Below are 16,994 nucleotides of genomic sequence, written 5' to 3'. Positions count from 1 at the left end.
AGGCTAGCGCTCTACCACTTGAGCCACAGCGCCACTTCTGGCTTTTTTCTTTTTGCTTATGTGGTGCTGAGGAATCAAACTCAGGGCCTCAGGCACGCAAGGCAAGCACTCTACCACTAAGCCACCTTCCCAGCCCCTATCCATGGAAATCTTATAAAAATAGGTCTTGAGTGCTCAATGATCTCATCTGTGTAGCGACATCCAACATGCTAAGCCAATACCAAGCAACCTAGGAGGAATGTTTGATGCTGATGTTTCCTGGAATGAAGAAATGTTGTCATTGGCATGCCAAAATAGTTGCTTAGAATTTCCTTCTGCCTATAAAACTATGAATCTGTGAGTGATAGCTGAGAAGACTCTGTCTTCCATTTCCATTTCCAAGTAAGCTTGTGTGATAACCTGTACAGTGGTGGGCAGTCCTGCTGAAAGGAGTCCCATTTCACATACTCTCCCTGCCTGCCCCTCCCCAGGTCCTAGTCAAATGATGTATGTCCTGACACTCGTCTCTGAAAATGGTCATGGGACTCTGAAAACAGTTATGGACATAATTGATATACAATGTAGATGGCGATTCAACCCAATAAGTTATAAATAGTGAATGAAGCGAGCGAATACAGTGAACTTCCTGTTACAGTTACCATTTCACTGATGAAACATTAAGAAATGGAAGGTGGTGTTCTGTGCTGGTCTAGATTTAACAGCTGGCTCTTGATTGAGGAAAGAGGACTTGCTTGTAGTTATTTCTGATTTTCATGGAAAAACTACTGCAATATCAAGATGTCATTATGATCTGAACTTGTTAACAAAATTCATGAAAAGAGTCTCGATAAGCTTCTGATATCAAGCATAGGGTGGTTTAAGCAACACTAGAGGGAAGAGCACTTTACGTTGCCAAAAAGTCACTGAAAATATACTTCACGTTCTTATGATCATTCAAAAAGTTACTCTAAAACATTTCAAAACAAAAATTTCAAACAGGGTCTAAGATATATGCAGGTGGCAAAACAACAGCATACGCAGTCGTAACATGTTAAGTAAGGGGCATGTGCATGGGCAGTTCCCAAACTCCTGGGATAGAAAACTCTCCATAGGTGGTTGAGTGTTAAGGGAATAGGTTTACCTGCCTTTAAAGAACATGACTTCTCTGCGCAAGGTAGTAATAGCATCAAAGGTCAGGTCAGGGTCGCAGGCATGGGGTATGGTGGGTGCCCTTGGCTTGGAGGTTGCCTGGGGTAGACCTCCTTTGATGTGAAAAGAAAATACCACAGCACATTAAGAAGGCATGAGGAAATATGTCTACATACAGATTTCACCTAAGCAAATAATTGCCTCATGATAATAATTTCACGGAGCAACTTTCTCAATATTCTTTCTCAAAAGCTTCCTATTTAGTTGTCATACCTTCAGGCTTATCACTTTCCTCACCGTAGATGGATTGGATTCCATTGATATCATCCTGAGAAAGTGGATATCTGTTAGGGTCCAGGGAGACATAATTCGGGAACATCAAAGCTGTTTGATCATTGGAGTGAGAGAGTCCCAGTGAATGACCAAATTCATGAGCAGCCACAAGGAACAAGTTGAAACCTTAATTTTTTTTAAAAAAAGAAAACATGAGGAATGAGTTGATCAAAAGGAGAATGGTTGTTGGGAATGTTTCTCAGTGGTAGAGTGCTTGCTATTTGTCTAGAATGGTCAAGGCCCTGGGCTCACTCATCATCAGAGAGGGAGGGAGAGAAAAGAGAGACAGAGAGACAGAAGACACGCACATACACACATGCGCGCGCGCACACCCACACCCACACACACACAGAAAGAGAGAGAGAGAGAGAGAGAGAGAGAGAGAGAGAGAGAAAGAGAATGTGCCCATGCAAGAGAGAATGGTTTCCTGTAAGATAGAAAGTAGCTGAGGGAAATGAAAGTCTTTGTACAAAAGTTGATTGTAATAACATATATGTGCCATCATTTATCTGGGAAATATTTCAGGTCTAATAACTAATAATTAGTATTAGTCATATTATGGAGAAATTTAACCCACCATAGGTAAATGACTTGTAAGCACTGACTCAGAAATAAATAGTATTGTTAAAAAATTATGCAATCCTGTGCCAGTGGCTCACACCTGTTATCCCTAGCTACTCAGGAGGCTGAGATCTGAGAATTGCAGTGCAAAGTCAGCCTGGGCAGAAATGTCTGTGAGACTCTTATCTCCAGTTAACCACCAGAAAACCAGAAGTGGCGCTGTGGCTCAAGTGGTAGAGTACTTGCCTTGAGCTGAAGAGCTCAGGGACAGTGCCCAGGCCCAGAGTTCAAGCCTCACAACTGACAAAAAAAATGCAATATGTGAATATTTTATACATGCTGATATTCTTCAGAGGTTCTCCATAGTCTGTAGCTTCCCATAGTCACCAGGATCTGATCCTTGTCTTTCCCCAGCCTTATATTTTATCTATTGTACAGAGTTTTATTGCATTACTACACTTTTTATGTTCTTTCTTCCATTCCTTCTGCCAGTGTATTCCTTCTCTGGCTTCCTTCTACTCAGAGGAAATGTAACAAAGTGGTCAAAAGGTGACTCTTTCAGAACTGCTGTTTGGGCTTCTACCCAGAACTTGGTTGAGGGTTGTATTTGTTCCCTGTCCTTCAGGCAAGCCCTGCCAACTTGGGTCCAGAAATGCTTATTAATAATTTATCTCATACATCCCCTTTGGCAGGACTTAGAGCAATATGGGTCATATTCATTTTATAGGATGGAAAGACAGTGCCATCTTTGATCTCTGCCTCTCTAATCCTGATTTTGGCAAGTTCTACACTATATCCTTGTAACTGTCTGAGCACAGCCATTAAGAAGTGCCTTAAGAGGTACTGGGCTATGTCTAAGCAGAAGATGCACAGCAGATGTGGTTTAATCTCCCTTTGTTGTCTTGTCTGCTTGTGATGCTAACTCATGAGGTGATGGCTAACTCATGAGGTACTGCCTTGCTCCTCATAGCGTGGCTATGAGGAGCCCGGATCTCTCTGCCAGCCTTACTATACATGGAAGAACAGATTTTTGTGTGCCATTAACTTGTGTTGCACAGTCATTTGGTCAAGACTGTTTAATGAAGCCTCCTGCCCACCAGACACCTACAACTTGTACTTTCCTGGGATAAGGGAAGACAGGCCCTAGTGATAGGCACAAAGTGGGCCCTCAGGTATTGTGGACCTATGAGTAAGCACATGAATAAGTGGAAAAAGCTGACATCACACCAGGACTAGCAAATTTGTGAGGACATTGTACAGATATTGTGTGGACCATGCAGTTGTTCAAGTAGCTATTCGACACTTCTAGTAATGCCATCTTGAAATATAGAAAACTTGGAGAAATTAAGAAATTTGGAGGTAAAAGGCAACTAGCTACAAAGCTACCTGTGGCAGGTATTCTTTGGAATAATACAGATTTCTTATGAAGACTCTTAGACTCACCTGCCTCATCGGTGGTTGTCCACTTCTCATCCTCATCAAAGTGAGTGTCACCACCCAGCCCCAGACCAGGAGGAAAGGCGTGGCCAAGCACTCCCAGGGGGCCGTCGAAGTACCGAGGGCACCAGCCATGGACTGAGACACAATTCACGAAGACAAAGATCAGCCTCCTCCAAAAACCTCCTGAGATGAAAATTAGCACATGTTTCTCTGTTGGAAGCCCTACCTCGGGTCCTAAAGGCAACCATGATGTCTGCAATGCCCCTGGAGACCTTGGTGAATGTCAGTGGAGTGACTTTGCTCCACACTGCTAAAGCTTTGTGGATGGCCTCATCCACGTCGGCACGTGCCATGTCTGGAGTGTAGTTCATTATTCTGAAAAAGAGAATGATGAGGGACTGGGAAGGTGACTCTGTGGTAGAGTGCTTGCCTAGCATGCATGAAGCCCTGGGTTTGATTCCTCAGTACCTCATAAATAGAAAAGGCTGGAAGTGGCACTGTGGCTCAAGTGATAGAGTGCTAGTCTTGAGCAAAAGAAGCTCAGGGACATTGCTCAGGCCCTAAGTTCAAGCCCCAGGAGAAAAAAAGAAAAGAAAATGAGAATGTAGATGGCAATGGCTGGTAATCTATATATGTGTGCACATACATGCTAAAAGCAATAATTTGTACCTTACCAGTCCTGGACTCCAATAACATTTGGTATTGCACCATTATCTCACATTTGCAGATCACCTCACTGAAGCAATTTTCATATAACATGACATTGGCACATCACTTCATTTGCCATCACTTTATTAGGTGGTATGCAAGTCAAGTCTTTCATCTTCCTGGTGAATCAGGCAGTGTTACTGCTCTTACAAAGCAGATTCAAAGCAGTTGAAGAATTTTCTTAAGAACACATCCTGACTGTATGTAAATAGATTACATGTCTTTTTAAACAGCTGAGCTTTATTTTCTCAAGTGGCTGTATACTCAAAGGTGTGCGTGTATCCTGAATTGAGTCATAAGAGCCACAAAGAATTTACGGATTTTTTTTTCTCTTGCTTGTGTTTCCTTCCTAGATAAGTCCAGTCCATTTTGATCTCAAGTCCTAAGTCTCAGGGAAAAAAAGTCTCCACAGTGGTGGTAAACATTCCTGTTTCTTGTTTTCCAGCAGGTTTCATAGGTCATCTACGTTCTAGCAGAAACTTAACCTCCCTTTCCTCAAGACACCCAACCCCATCTTCCATACTTGGACCTACCAAAGATGTGACAGTTCTAACCTGAGCTGCCTGCATTCCCATGCTCTTCTAGTCCCACTGCACATTTTCATCCTGCCTTCAGGCTTGTCCTGCTCGCTGGTGGTGCTCCTGGGCCTGAGCTTCCACAGGGAATAGCAGAGCCTAGGGACTGAAGCCAGCCTCCCATGTAACCGTGGCTATGGGAAATCACCTTTTGATTTTGTTTCTCTGCACATAAGGGGGGAGCTCCATCAGAGCCTGCTTCACAGGTGTGTAGTGAGGATAGAATGTAGGAAATCTATGAAATCACACACGCACAACTGCACATGCATACACGGGGACTGTCAGTGGCATAAACTCTCATGTCCTGGGGATGATACTCTGCTCCTTTGGTAGAAGCGTTACCTGTATGTGAGGTGATGCTTTTGCCACCCAGGCAGAGTGTAGCCATACTGCCCCACGTCGGGTACCCCGCACCTGGGCGCCTTCATGATTTCAAGAGTGTTTGAGTCCAGTTTCCCCGTCACTGTCAATCCGAAAAATGCTTGCATTTCCCGAATTTTGCCATCTAGGAGGCTTCTATTCTTGCTTTGAATGAGATGACTCCCTTCTATTTCAAGAGAGTAGAACTGGTTGAGATATGCCTGACCAAAAAGACAAAAAGAAACGCAGACTCTAGGAGAGCGAATCTCCATCTCAGGATAAAATAAGATAGCCTGATATATATGTAAATATAAGTCCATATTCATATATACATATATACATATTTTGGCAATAGGGAGAGAAAGAAGGAAATGAATAGTGAGGGGAAAGAAGAAAGGAAAAACAGAAAGAGGAAAGAAAGGAGTCATCCTGATCTTACAGGTTCAAGAATCAGTTGATTTATGAGTGACCAGAATTAGCCAAATCACACAGCCCTTAAAACTCCAAACTTCCACAGAACAGAATGAAACATCTACCTATTTAATGTCAACACATCTGACATACTTTTGCTATTCCTTACACTTAGAATTTTTAGGACAAATTCTGGAAGAGATAGCTTATTATCTGTTTTTCGTATTTATTTTATTTAACAAATACTACCAATTAACTGCACTGACTTTTAAGAGGAATTTCCAAAGCAGTGTGCAAACACACACACACACACACACACACACACACACACACACACACACACACACACTGTCCATATTGTACATTGGATCCTTCTGGATGTCTTAAATTATGATTACAGAGATCTCTACTCTTTGTAGGGATGACTCTTCCTCCACTCACTAAATACTGTTACACTTGTGACCATTTAAAAAAAAGTTTTAGTAGATTCTGTTCCCTGTTTTACTTGTATCCCCACTTTCCCACAGTCTCTAATGTCTTTAGACAAACAGAAAGTGATTCCTTCTCACAAGAAAGTCTGGGACTCTTGCTGGAATTTGCCATCTTTTTAGGATCTGAGAAAGGTAATACAATGAAAATCAATATTTGCTAACAAGATTTATTAAGACAGTACCTGAGCCAGCTGCTTGTCTCCCTCATTCTCCACCTCCAAGTCTGCAGGAAACGCAGAAGAAAATGTTATAAGAAGCAAAAACAAAGGCCAATGGCTCTTCATTCCTCTTTCAGTTAAAGCCTGTTTCTGTGTGTACAGAATTTAGAAAATAGTGAGACGTGGCATGAATCAGTTTGCATTAACATTTAATTAATAACAGAAAAGGAAACTCACCATGAAGTGTGTCACAAGTTGCTTTTTTCCTTAGATAGACTTGATTTCACAATCATAATCTGTCATTGTTGACTAACCACATTGTTTATTATTGAATTGAACATTCTAGGAAATGTTAGTTTTCTCTCTGCAATGTTGTTAGATTTTCCTATTCATAAATTCTTCTGAAGTTTTCAGACATTCATCAGTTATGGTGAATGCAGTCTGGTTGGTGAATTCAGGCTGCCAGGTGGTGTGTTGCTGTGGCAAAATACAAGAGAGCAACTTCAGGGAGGAAGGATTGCTTTGGGCTCCTGGTTTTAAAGGGTAAGGTCCATCATGTTGGCTTCATTGCTTGAGGCCATGGTAAAAGAAAAGAGGTAGTAGAGAAAAGTTGCTCACCCCACAGCAGCTAGGAAGTAGGAAGAGAGGGGGAAGTGGCAGACAGAGAGGCTGTACAAGGGGACCTCCTCCCCACCCCCACAGTTGTTCTATCTGTATCCTCAGACTATTGAATGGGGCCATCTACCCATTCACCATCTCTTTGAGCAGAAGGAAGCAGGAAACTGCAGAAATGAGCTGTAGGAAATCTGTTCTGATGAGGGCAAACGTATGAGTACACAGCCATGGAGGATGGAACGGTGGGTTTTATGAGGAAGACAGTTGACTAGCCAGATGAAGAACTCATAAAGGACACAGATTACAAAGGCTGGGGGGGGGCAGAATTAATATTAGAAATAAAGGTATGGTTAGAGACAGTCTTTTGGATTGATTTCAGTATTCTTTTCTTTATGTGGGCCACTTTCTGACCAAGCAACACAACTTGTGGTGTTCTCACCCTTTTCTCTACCGTGTGTTAAAATTTCCTTCTTTTTCTTCCCAAATATTAGCAACTCATGCATAAACCTTTCCAAATTTCTTCCTTGAACTGTATTCTGAATAAAACATCTGTACTATAGCTTAAGAATCTACTACAGACCCTAAGTAAACATATAATTCCTGGCCTTTAGGGCTTATTTTGAAGGAGGCAGGAGAGGAAATGGGACCTCTTCTTTTTGCTGCTGTCCTGGGAGATACCCAGGAATCCTTAGCAAGGCTTTATTTCAGCACTGATGGTTCCTCCTCTTAGTGTACAAAGTAGCACATTTGGTGGCATAAAACAATACACATTTATTCTCTCACAGTCGTGAAGAACGGAAGACCAAACTCAGAAGTGCCTATGCCTATAGCCTGGAGGTTATAGGAAAAGTTCCTTCCTAGCCTTTTTCCAGTCTTGGGGTGGTTGTTGGCAGTCCTGGGATTCCTTGGCTTGTAGATGCATCATTCCAATCTTAGGCTCTGTCTTCAGTCTTCTTCCTTGTGTGGTCGCCAAGTCATTCTCTCTCATGTTGTTTTTCTTCCTGAGAAGTACTAGGGATTGTATCCAGGACCTCATGCATGCTAGGACAATGTTCTGGCACTGAGATACATTCCATAGCCTTTCCCTCTTCTTATAATAACAAAAACCATATCGATTAAGGGCCCACCTTGAAACCATGTTAACTCAATTGATTACAGCTGTGAACACTCTGGTTCCAAGTCAGTTCACAATCATCAGTACCATGGCTATGACCTCAATATTCTTTTTGAAAGGGACACAATTCAAACCACAACTTAAATTCTCTTTATTTCTTTCCAAGAGCAAAAAAATAACACCACAATTTCTGTAAGAGCCTCGTGTATATTCTCTATGTGGTTTATAACCCTTACCTCTAACCCAAATTCAGTGCTAAACTTCATGCAGCATATTTAATGTAAGAGATGTTTAGAGTCTCGAGAATATTCAAAGTGAGAGAAGAAAGCAATGAGATAGTGAGTTACAGAAGTCAGACCAACAAGTACTGAATTCATGAGCTCTGTGGGGACAAGAGGGGCGCACTTCCGTCCCTGTGAGATGGCACCCCTACACTGAGATGGAATATCAAAGAACAAAATAAGCCTGGGCCAACAATGGAATCTTCTAAGCGTCTTCTTGCTGAGAACAGGCCCAGAGAATGTGGCGGCGGAGAGAACCTTATTTGTTATCCAGTAGTGAGAGAAGCATCCGCAGGACAGGGTGTGCATATGTAAGGTCCATAATAAGGACATAGACAGAAGTATTTCCAATCTTGCTTCCTTATCTACAATTTAGCCATAAATTGCTTCTTGCAACTCTGGTAACTCTACGAGCAAGAAGATTAAATGCATAATATCTTGGCCCACTGAAGAAAAGGAAGAAATCTATTAAAAAAGAGAGATAATGTACTGAATTAGCGTATAGAAGATCTCAAACATCTTCAACTATAAACATAGCCCCTGCCCAAATATAACATCCAAAGGAAAACATGTCATTTTCAAACTTTAAACAGATTTGATCATAGTTTTCTTCCTACTTACAATCCTGCAGGAAAACAGCATCAATTCTACTTTCTAATCCTGGAAAGACACGGGACACCTCTTGAGGATAACCTGGCTCCATGGATTGCCTTTGGTTATCATATCTGGTAAGGACAAACCATTACAGGACTTAAAATCAACACAAGTTTTATTTTTATTGTATGTCATAAAGTACACTCTCATCCACTCTTCCAGTGTCCTATTTGCTGAGATTAGGAATGGCTTGTTTCTAAGGCTACATATTTACTTATAAAATATATGAGTGCCATTAACTATAAGAACAAGTTCTGTTATTTCCCAAAGCAAGAGCTTGCATCTCCTCCAGATTGTATTTTGTTGATACTTAGCACATCTGCATATATATGTATGTGTGTGTATAAATGTGAATGCTAAGTTTATCCTACACATTAATATGTGCAGGTGTTCTGGATGAAGTTTATCAGGCATATTGGAATTTAACTCCAAGTCATAGTCTGGTCTTCCCCTGTCTCTCTTTTGTCCTGCCCTGGTGCTGAGTGAGGATGTGTATGGCTTTATGATATAGAGTCCTCAATACTTTTATTCAGGCATTATGATTTTATAGAAATGGAAATTTCAGACTCTATGTTCCACTCCAACCATTTTGTGAAAGAAGGATATTATTCCTACTAAAGCTATCAAAGACCATCTAGATTTTTTTCTTTAACCTTCAGAAGCCTGATTGTTGCTGGCTTGTAAACAGGGCAGAGAAACACAGATTCCAACTTCTACTTGGAAAAAAAAAACCCAAAGCAGATTACCTTACCTCCAGAACTGGTCATTCACAAAGAAGTATGTCTTTCCTGCATAGGAAACAGCGGCGTCGATCGCCTGGATGGTGTGTGGGAAGCCGTAGTTTGAGATGTCCCTGGGGTAACCTTGCTGGATGTCATAGCCACTCAAAGCCCAGTATTGCCTGCCTGCCAAAAGCTCAGGTTACACATGAAATGAGAGAAGTTCACAGGGGCTGTTCAGCCCCATCATTCATCCATGTTCACACTTCTTAACTGACATTCAGGGATCCACAGCTGATGTCTTATCACCTGTAGCTTTTCCACCAAAGCTAAGTTATCACCTTGAGGAATCTTAGAGAATTACACCTCATGTGAGGATGGAGAATACTACAGATGACCCAGTGCCATCTTCTCATTTCATGGATGAGGCCCTGAGTCCTGGAGAGCATGCAGCCTGCTCAAATTCACATGGTAGTTAGTGACCACGAAGGACCCAGCCTACCTCTTCAGGGAGGACTAGAATAAGAAGAAAACCTCAGGAAGTTACCTTTAAACAGGAACACTAGGTCTCTATCAAGATCCTCGTAAGCAGCCTGAATGCCACTTGGGAGGGCTGGCCAGAACAGAGAAATGAAATTGAGCTCGACTTGCCGCAGCTGAGGGTGTCGTCTCCAGAAGTACCTGATGATGGACATAAGGAGGCACTCACACACTCGTGAATGCACTTGTGCACTCACAAGCACACCCACAAACACACTCACACACTCACAAGCACATTTGCATGCCCAGGAACACACTCTGTAGTCACTGCCTGTGGCCCTGGGCAGCTCTGGGAGTAGGAGCAATACAGGATACGCAGTAGCCAGCTCAGTGAACGGCACAGGTTTGTGGGGACATTGAGGACATTCACTAGCTGAGCTAGTGAAGCGATGGGTCCACTAACTTGACTGATTTGAACAGACCAGGAGGATGTTTTAGGGTTAAACTTATTACTGATTTCTGAAGCAGTCAAGCTTCGTCTGTGATGATGTCAACAGGTCTATTGACATCATCATAGATATCTTGTAAATATTTTAGTTTTTTCATTTCCTTCCCTGGGTGTTTTGAGTTATGCAGCGTATACTGATGCCCATGTGTTGGGCGGTAATAGTGACGTCTGTAGTATACTGTTTTAAGGCATGCTAGTGCAAGAAGTTGGGGGAAGGCACAGTCCAGTTCCATACTTGTCTGTAAAGAAGAGTATTTCTCCACGGAGTGTGGTGGCAGCACTAAATGTCAGCCGGGGGTCGCAGGCTCTCGGTGTGCTGGGTCCTGTAGGTTGGATGGGGTCGTGTGAAGGACCTAGGAGGGAGTGGAAACATAATCTAAGTCCACTTCAGACAGTCCTTTAGGCCTCAAGGCCTTCATGTGGAGAGGAAGCAAGGCACTGAGCACTGCTTAAACATTCAGTTTGTCTAATAAGAGTAGTGATCGTGTCTGAGGACATGGCTCAGGTGGTACAGCACCCACCTACCATGTGCAAAGGACCTGAGTTCAGACCAGAAAAAAAAAGTAACAGTGGTTCTGTATGAGTTACATTGGAAAGTATAGAAATTTGAATTTCATATTCTTTCCTTTTTAAACTCTAATATTCTCCCCTTTCTCAGTTCCTCTTTCTACTTTTGTGGCCATTGATTATCTATTTCCTCCTCCCCCTCAGTAGTCATGCGCTAGCAAGTATCTGATATCACTCCTGTACACTTCAGTACAGAGCTATAGCTGTAGGTCAGCATCTTTTCTGTAAGAATTTGTATCACTGTGGAATGAAGGGCGATATTAATAGCTAAGAGAACTTAAAACACTGGTAAGCAAAGAAAGGATAGGGGCGCGCGCGCGCGTGCATGCGTGTGTGTGTGTGTGTGTGTGTGTGTGCGCGTGTGTGCGTGCGTGTGTGTGTGTGTGTGTGTATCGAGGAACAGAGAGTTAGTGTAGGGCTAATCACTCCTGGAAGTTCTGCTGTCACAAAGAATAGTCCCAGGTCTCGGGACTGTTCTTTCTCACTCTCCCGAACACTAAGATTACAATAATACATCACCACACTTAGCCACCAACATTTTCTTTAAGGCACTTAACATCAGAATGGAACCAAGATGCAAAGTAAGCATATTCTGCACTGTTCTTCAGACGGCCTTACCATAGATGGCCTGAATGCCGTTGATGTCATCTTGAGGGAGGGAGTAGGTGCTGGGCTCCCTGAAAGCGTAGTTGGGATACATCAAGGCGCCAGGATCAGAGGAATGCGAGAGCCCCAAGGAGTGGCCGAATTCATGAGCAGCAACAAGAAATAAGTTGTAATCTAAAATGCAAGGACATGTGGGATCATCTAGGAAGAAGATGGAGAGGCTGTCCACCATCTTTAGAGGGGGTGGCCCTTGTCATAGAAGGACAAATGTCAGATGTTTCTGAAGTAGGCTTGGGGGTAAAGGAAGAAGCAAGCGTAGAGGAGTTGGAAGGCAGCATGTACCCTAAAAACAGTCAATTCACAGCATAGCTGGAGAATGTCAACCATTAAGTCAGGCAAGAAGGAAGAGAGTAGAAAAACCACTCAGGGCCTTCAATGAGAAGGCAAAGAATTGGACATAATTTGGTACAGATTCTGTAAACCCTGATAGTTTTAAACAGGCGGCAATACAACGCAGAAAGCCTTTCCAAAGACAACCCTTGCTTTGTCTTGGAAAAATAATTAGAGAGCAGAGACTAGACAGGGGAGAAAGCATATAGGTGTATCAGTAAGTAAGGCAAGAGGAAATGGCTACCCGAGCTAGGGCCTGGGGCTATGGGAACACAGAGTCGCGGGAAATTATTATTTATCTTTGGGCATGTATATCTCCTAGGTCAGGGACAGACACAACATTGGTGATGAGAAAATTGTGTGAGGAAGTAGAAGGCTCCTTTCCTTTTATTTTTTTTTTTTAAATGGCTTTCTGGCATATTATCCTCACCATGTGGCCAGTCCTAGCTCTTGTTTCCTCCAGACAGCCCAGACATTCTTATCACCAGGCTTGTCCTGGAAGGAGCCGATTGCTATCTATCCCTGGAAAAGAGCTCCTGGGAAACAAAGTAACTGTAAAGTGAACGTGCAACTCTTTCTGAACTAGGAACCTTTGCCAGATAATCCTGATTATTTATGATCAATTGGCCTTTTCAAACCCCATTCAATTTCAGAATGTTTTTAAAGAGACCTGACTTAAAGCAATGGCAAAGCACTTCAAATTTTGTGAGCCCTATACCTTCCGTGCAGCTACTCAGCTCTGCCATGTGGAGTGTAAGGGCCCCGGATGCTGTATAAACACGATCCACAACCTGCACTTAAATAAGCAGAGCCTTGGCAGGTGTGGACCATGATCCAGGGCTTTTGGATCCCTGCCTCTTATGGTTTGAACGTCTCTCTCAGAAATCCATGTGTTAGGGCTGGGAAGGTGGCTCAGTGGTAGAGTGTTTGCCTCACATGCATGAGGGCCTGAGTTCAATTCCACAACACCACATAAGCAGAAAAATCTGGAAGTGGCGCTGTGGCTCAAGTGGTAGAGTGCTAGCCTTGAGCTGAAGAGCTCAGGGACAGCACCCAGGCCCAGAGTTCAGGCCCCACAACTGACAAAAAAAAAAAAAAAAAAGAAAAGAAAAGAAAAAAAAAGAAATCCATGTGTTAGAAAGTTAGTCTTTCCAGCAATAGTGTTTCGAGGTGCGGCTTGTTTGGGAAGTGCTTAGAGTAGTGCTATTGTAAAAGGGCTTGAGGTTTCCAGTTTGTTCTCATTTGTCCTCTTTTATCTTCTAGTATATGAGAATAAAACACAAGGGACCTCACCTGAAGCCAGCACCTTGAACTTTGCAGGCTCTAAAACAATGGGGGAATTGTTTCTTGGTTAATTTCTGAGTTTTAGGTTTTCGGTCATAGCAGCAGGAATGGGCTGACTGCCTAAGGAACCAGAGCAATAAAAAAAAAACTCTACATTGATTTAAAACTGGCAAAAAGTTTAAATGATCTATTTAAGTATTTGCAGTATTGCAATATAGGGAGTGGGAATGTGTATGTGCGGTGGGGAGGCTAATGCTGAAGCGGAATGTGGACATAACCTTGGGCAGCTTACTGGTGGAGCTCTGTGTCCATGTTTCATCTGCATCAAAATGAGCATCCCCTCCAATTCCTGGTCCAGGCTGAAAGGCATGAGCAAGGATCCCATTGGGCCCATCAAATGGAGAATTGTCACCATGATCTGAAACAAGACAACCTGTAGTGAGCTCCCAGCTGTCAGGTGAGCCAGGGAAAGCAGAACTGTGTGTCTGCAGTGGGCCTACCTCTGCGAGCAAACGCGATCATGATATCGGCTTCCCCCTGGAGGACCCTGGTGAATGTGAGGGGTGATGCCTTGCTCCACACTCGGAAGGCATCCTCAACAGCTCTTTCCACCTGTGCCTTTGACAGCTGTACGGTATTCAGAATCCTTCCAAACGAGAAGGGGCATGGAGGGTTACTTGTTTGCGATGGCTCTCCCTCCGCACACTGGAGCAAGTAGAGAACAAGCCAGGAATGCAGGGTCCAGCTTGAGACAGACAACGGTTTGATAAGTTGCTACACGTCTTTCAACATCAGGTCCTCACTCAGGAACTGAGGGCAAGAGAAGAGCCCTCCTATCAAGTAATGTAAAGCATTTTGTTTGCTGCTGGGTGAGGGGTGTTCTGCATAGAGTGCCCATTGTCATTATTAATAATAAAACCTAAAGAGAGGTATGCGACAATCCTAGCATGGGCGGGGAGAGAGGGAAGTAGAGAAAAGAGAAGGGAGGGGAAGGGAAGGGAGAAGAGAAGAGAAGACAGAAGAGAAGAGAGAGAGAAAATATCTCCTATTGCCAAGTCCTATTTAGTTTAGGAGACTTGGGGAAGAAGTTGGGGAAGAAAGAAATGGCAAACTTGAGTTAAGAGAACCTATGGGAATCTCTGTCCTTCATCACACACATTCATCTTTCATTGACCACTCATTCATTATTTATACTCTGCCGAGTAAGGGGTTTTTATCTGTCTGTCCCGGGAGTATCCCCGGGCCTGGCGTATCGGTCACTACTGGCCATGTGTATGCGGTCTGGAACTCTGGGAATATCACCTGTATGTCAGATCTGTGCGCTTCCACTTGGGTTTTCCTGGGGTTAGCATAAAATCGCCACTATCTGGCACTCCACAGCGAGGCTTCTCCATCATCTCCAGAGTTTCCTTGTTTGGCTTCCCTGTCACATTCAACCCAAAAAACCTCTGCATTTCTTTAAGCTTTTCAGCAATCATACTGGTACTGTTTTTCCTTGCAGACTGATATTGGAGACTTGGTAATTGATAGAACTTTTCTAGGTAATTCTGGAAAAAGAAAGCACATGAGAATTCTTGCTGTGAAATGTCTTTCTATTTTTTGGACATTTTTACAATCTTTCTTCCAAGTTATGCAAGAATTAACCAAGAGTTCATATCAGGACTAATAACAGACAAAGAGTCCTTCTATTCAGAGCTCTAGCAATTTATTCACGAAGTGGACGCCTCAGAGAGGATGAAGATGGAGTCACACATACAAAATGTGTATGGAGACTTCCTCCTCCTTTTCTGCATCTTCTTTTTATTTTATTAAGGGGGATATTGAACATTGAACTATTAGTTTCGCTTCTGAGAGCTTATAAAGTCAATCTGTTGATGGAAAATCAGGTAATACAATGTACTCATTTTTAGTTAACTATAATCCTCCATCCTCATGCTCTCTTCTACACCTTTGACTACAAAGCAATGTTAATACCAGAGCATAAGTAGTAACTTCTATGTAGTAACATATCATAACTGCTATCTTTACTTAAAAAAATTGGTGCCTGGAATCAAACCATGCATCTTTGGTAGCTGCTCTACCACTGAGCTACATGTCCCCCCATTAGTAACTGGATTGCAGGTATATTGGAGGGAAAGTTGTAGGAAAGAAAGAAAATCATTTAGTTTTTAGAAATAAAACCATTCCTCCTTAGAGGATTCCTAGCTAGTTTTGAATTGGGCAGCTGGTGTTCCTGTCTAGATTTTTTTTGGGGGGGGGCCCGGTCTTGGGGCCTGAACTCTGGGCCTGGGCGCTGTCCCTCAGCTCTTCAGCTCAAGGCTAGCGCTCTACCACTTGAGCCACAGCGCCACTTCCGGCTTCTTTTTGCTTATGTGGTGCTGAGGAATCGAACCCAGGGCCTCAGGCATGCAAGGCAAGCGCTCTACCACTGAGCCACCTTCCCAGCCCCTCATGTCTAGATTTTTTTTAAGACTCTACCTTGTCAACTTTAATATTCTCCAAGTCTCTGAAAGAAGTTAACCTCATAAATTTCATCCAGATAATTTCTTCCAGGCTGTTTAGACTAAATCGAAAATGCAGCCCTTACAATATTCTAATAATGAGCAAATCAATCACCCATCCAATTGAGAGTTTACCTGAACAGTTTTTGCATTTCTTTCCACGAGGTGCTCAGAAGGTACTGGAAAAGCCTTGGAAAGTTGCATGTAGAGAAAGAACACAAGTGTAAGTGTCTTCAGATTGAATATGGCCATCTCTTCAAATACAGGCTCTGCTGGCCTTCGTCCTTGCATCCTCTGGTAGAGCCCTTCTGCTGCTGGGACCTTGGAGCTCTCACATCCCGGGCTGTTCACTGCTCTCTTTCGGTCCCTTATGAAGACACTGGAGAGCTGTGGGCAGTTGCGGCATCAGGAGTGTGAGGCAACCGGGGCTAACCACCCTCCGGTGGTTTTGCAGTTTTCAAATGTGATTTAAGGAGGATTTAAGGAGTCCGTCAGCAGAAAAAGTGTGATTTTCTATATTTTGCTTTTCACAGTTAGATCTACTTTTACAAAATTGTCTGGTCAAGGAGAGGGAAAAAAAGAGATGATCCCAAAGTACTAGGTTTACATTTTTTTGGTGATATTTTAGTTTAGTTATGTTATTAGATGACTGGTAGGGGTATGGGGATGGAGGGGTCCAACTGCAAAATCTGTCCTTACCTACCTGCTGTCCAGGAGGAGAGAATGTGCGTGCCGTCACTAAGCAGGCTGTGCGTGTGAATATATAAGTGTGAGAGTGGGAGTGCATGTGTGTGTGAGTGTGTGTGTGTGTGTGTGTGTGCGCGCATGTCTTGAACGAGTGGAGGGATGTTTCTAGAGGATGTGGCTTTGCATTGTATTAAAAACCATCCCCAGGGGCTGGAGGCATGGCTCGGATGGGCCTACAGTCTTTAGCATTATTTGAACTTGAACGATTTTCTTATTCTCTCTGTTTCTTAATTTCAACTTCTCATCCCTGTTGGCCAGTGGCTGCTGAGGAGCTCAGTTTTCTCAGGTGTAAGGTGATAGTGATGTAGACACTATGTCACCGGTGTGTTGTGACCGTGAAGTGAGAATATGCACAGGGTGCCC

At 43.1% G+C, this 16,994-nt stretch overlaps 2 protein-coding genes across 2 annotated transcripts in view; both read right to left on the bottom strand.

Annotated features, from left to right (window-relative positions):
* Mmp27 (matrix metallopeptidase 27) overlaps positions 1–6,291 on the bottom strand; it is a 9,705-nt gene extending 3,414 nt beyond the window's left edge. The window contains exons 1-6 of the mRNA XM_013009529.1: positions 6,190–6,291; positions 5,088–5,326; positions 3,689–3,837; positions 3,466–3,597; positions 1,426–1,587; positions 1,121–1,241 (exon numbers count right to left, since the gene is read on the bottom strand). Of these exons, the coding sequence (XP_012864983.1) occupies positions 1,121–1,241; positions 1,426–1,587; positions 3,466–3,597; positions 3,689–3,837; positions 5,088–5,326; positions 6,190–6,291 (905 nt within the window). The remainder of the gene's footprint in view (positions 1–1,120; positions 1,242–1,425; positions 1,588–3,465; positions 3,598–3,688; positions 3,838–5,087; positions 5,327–6,189) is intronic.
* A 1,741-nt stretch (positions 6,292–8,032) lies between these two features.
* Positions 8,033–16,088, bottom strand: Mmp8 (matrix metallopeptidase 8). The gene is made up of 10 exons (XM_013009571.1): positions 16,020–16,088; positions 14,686–14,930; positions 13,884–14,029; positions 13,676–13,801; positions 11,722–11,883; positions 10,772–10,889; positions 10,096–10,229; positions 9,581–9,734; positions 8,797–8,900; positions 8,033–8,640 (listed from the first exon to the last, which is right to left on the bottom strand). The coding sequence occupies exons 1-10, from the start codon at positions 16,086–16,088 to the stop codon at positions 8,537–8,539; spliced, it is 1,362 nt and encodes a 453-aa protein (XP_012865025.1). The 3' UTR covers positions 8,033–8,536.
* Between the last annotated feature and the right edge of the window lie 906 nt (positions 16,089–16,994).

This window comes from Dipodomys ordii, unplaced genomic scaffold (genome assembly GCF_000151885.1).
Source record: "Dipodomys ordii isolate 6190 unplaced genomic scaffold, Dord_2.0 Scaffold10, whole genome shotgun sequence".
NCBI classification, from domain to species: Eukaryota; Metazoa; Chordata; class Mammalia; order Rodentia; family Heteromyidae; genus Dipodomys; species Dipodomys ordii.
This window is presented reverse-complemented; position numbering and strand designations above follow the sequence as displayed.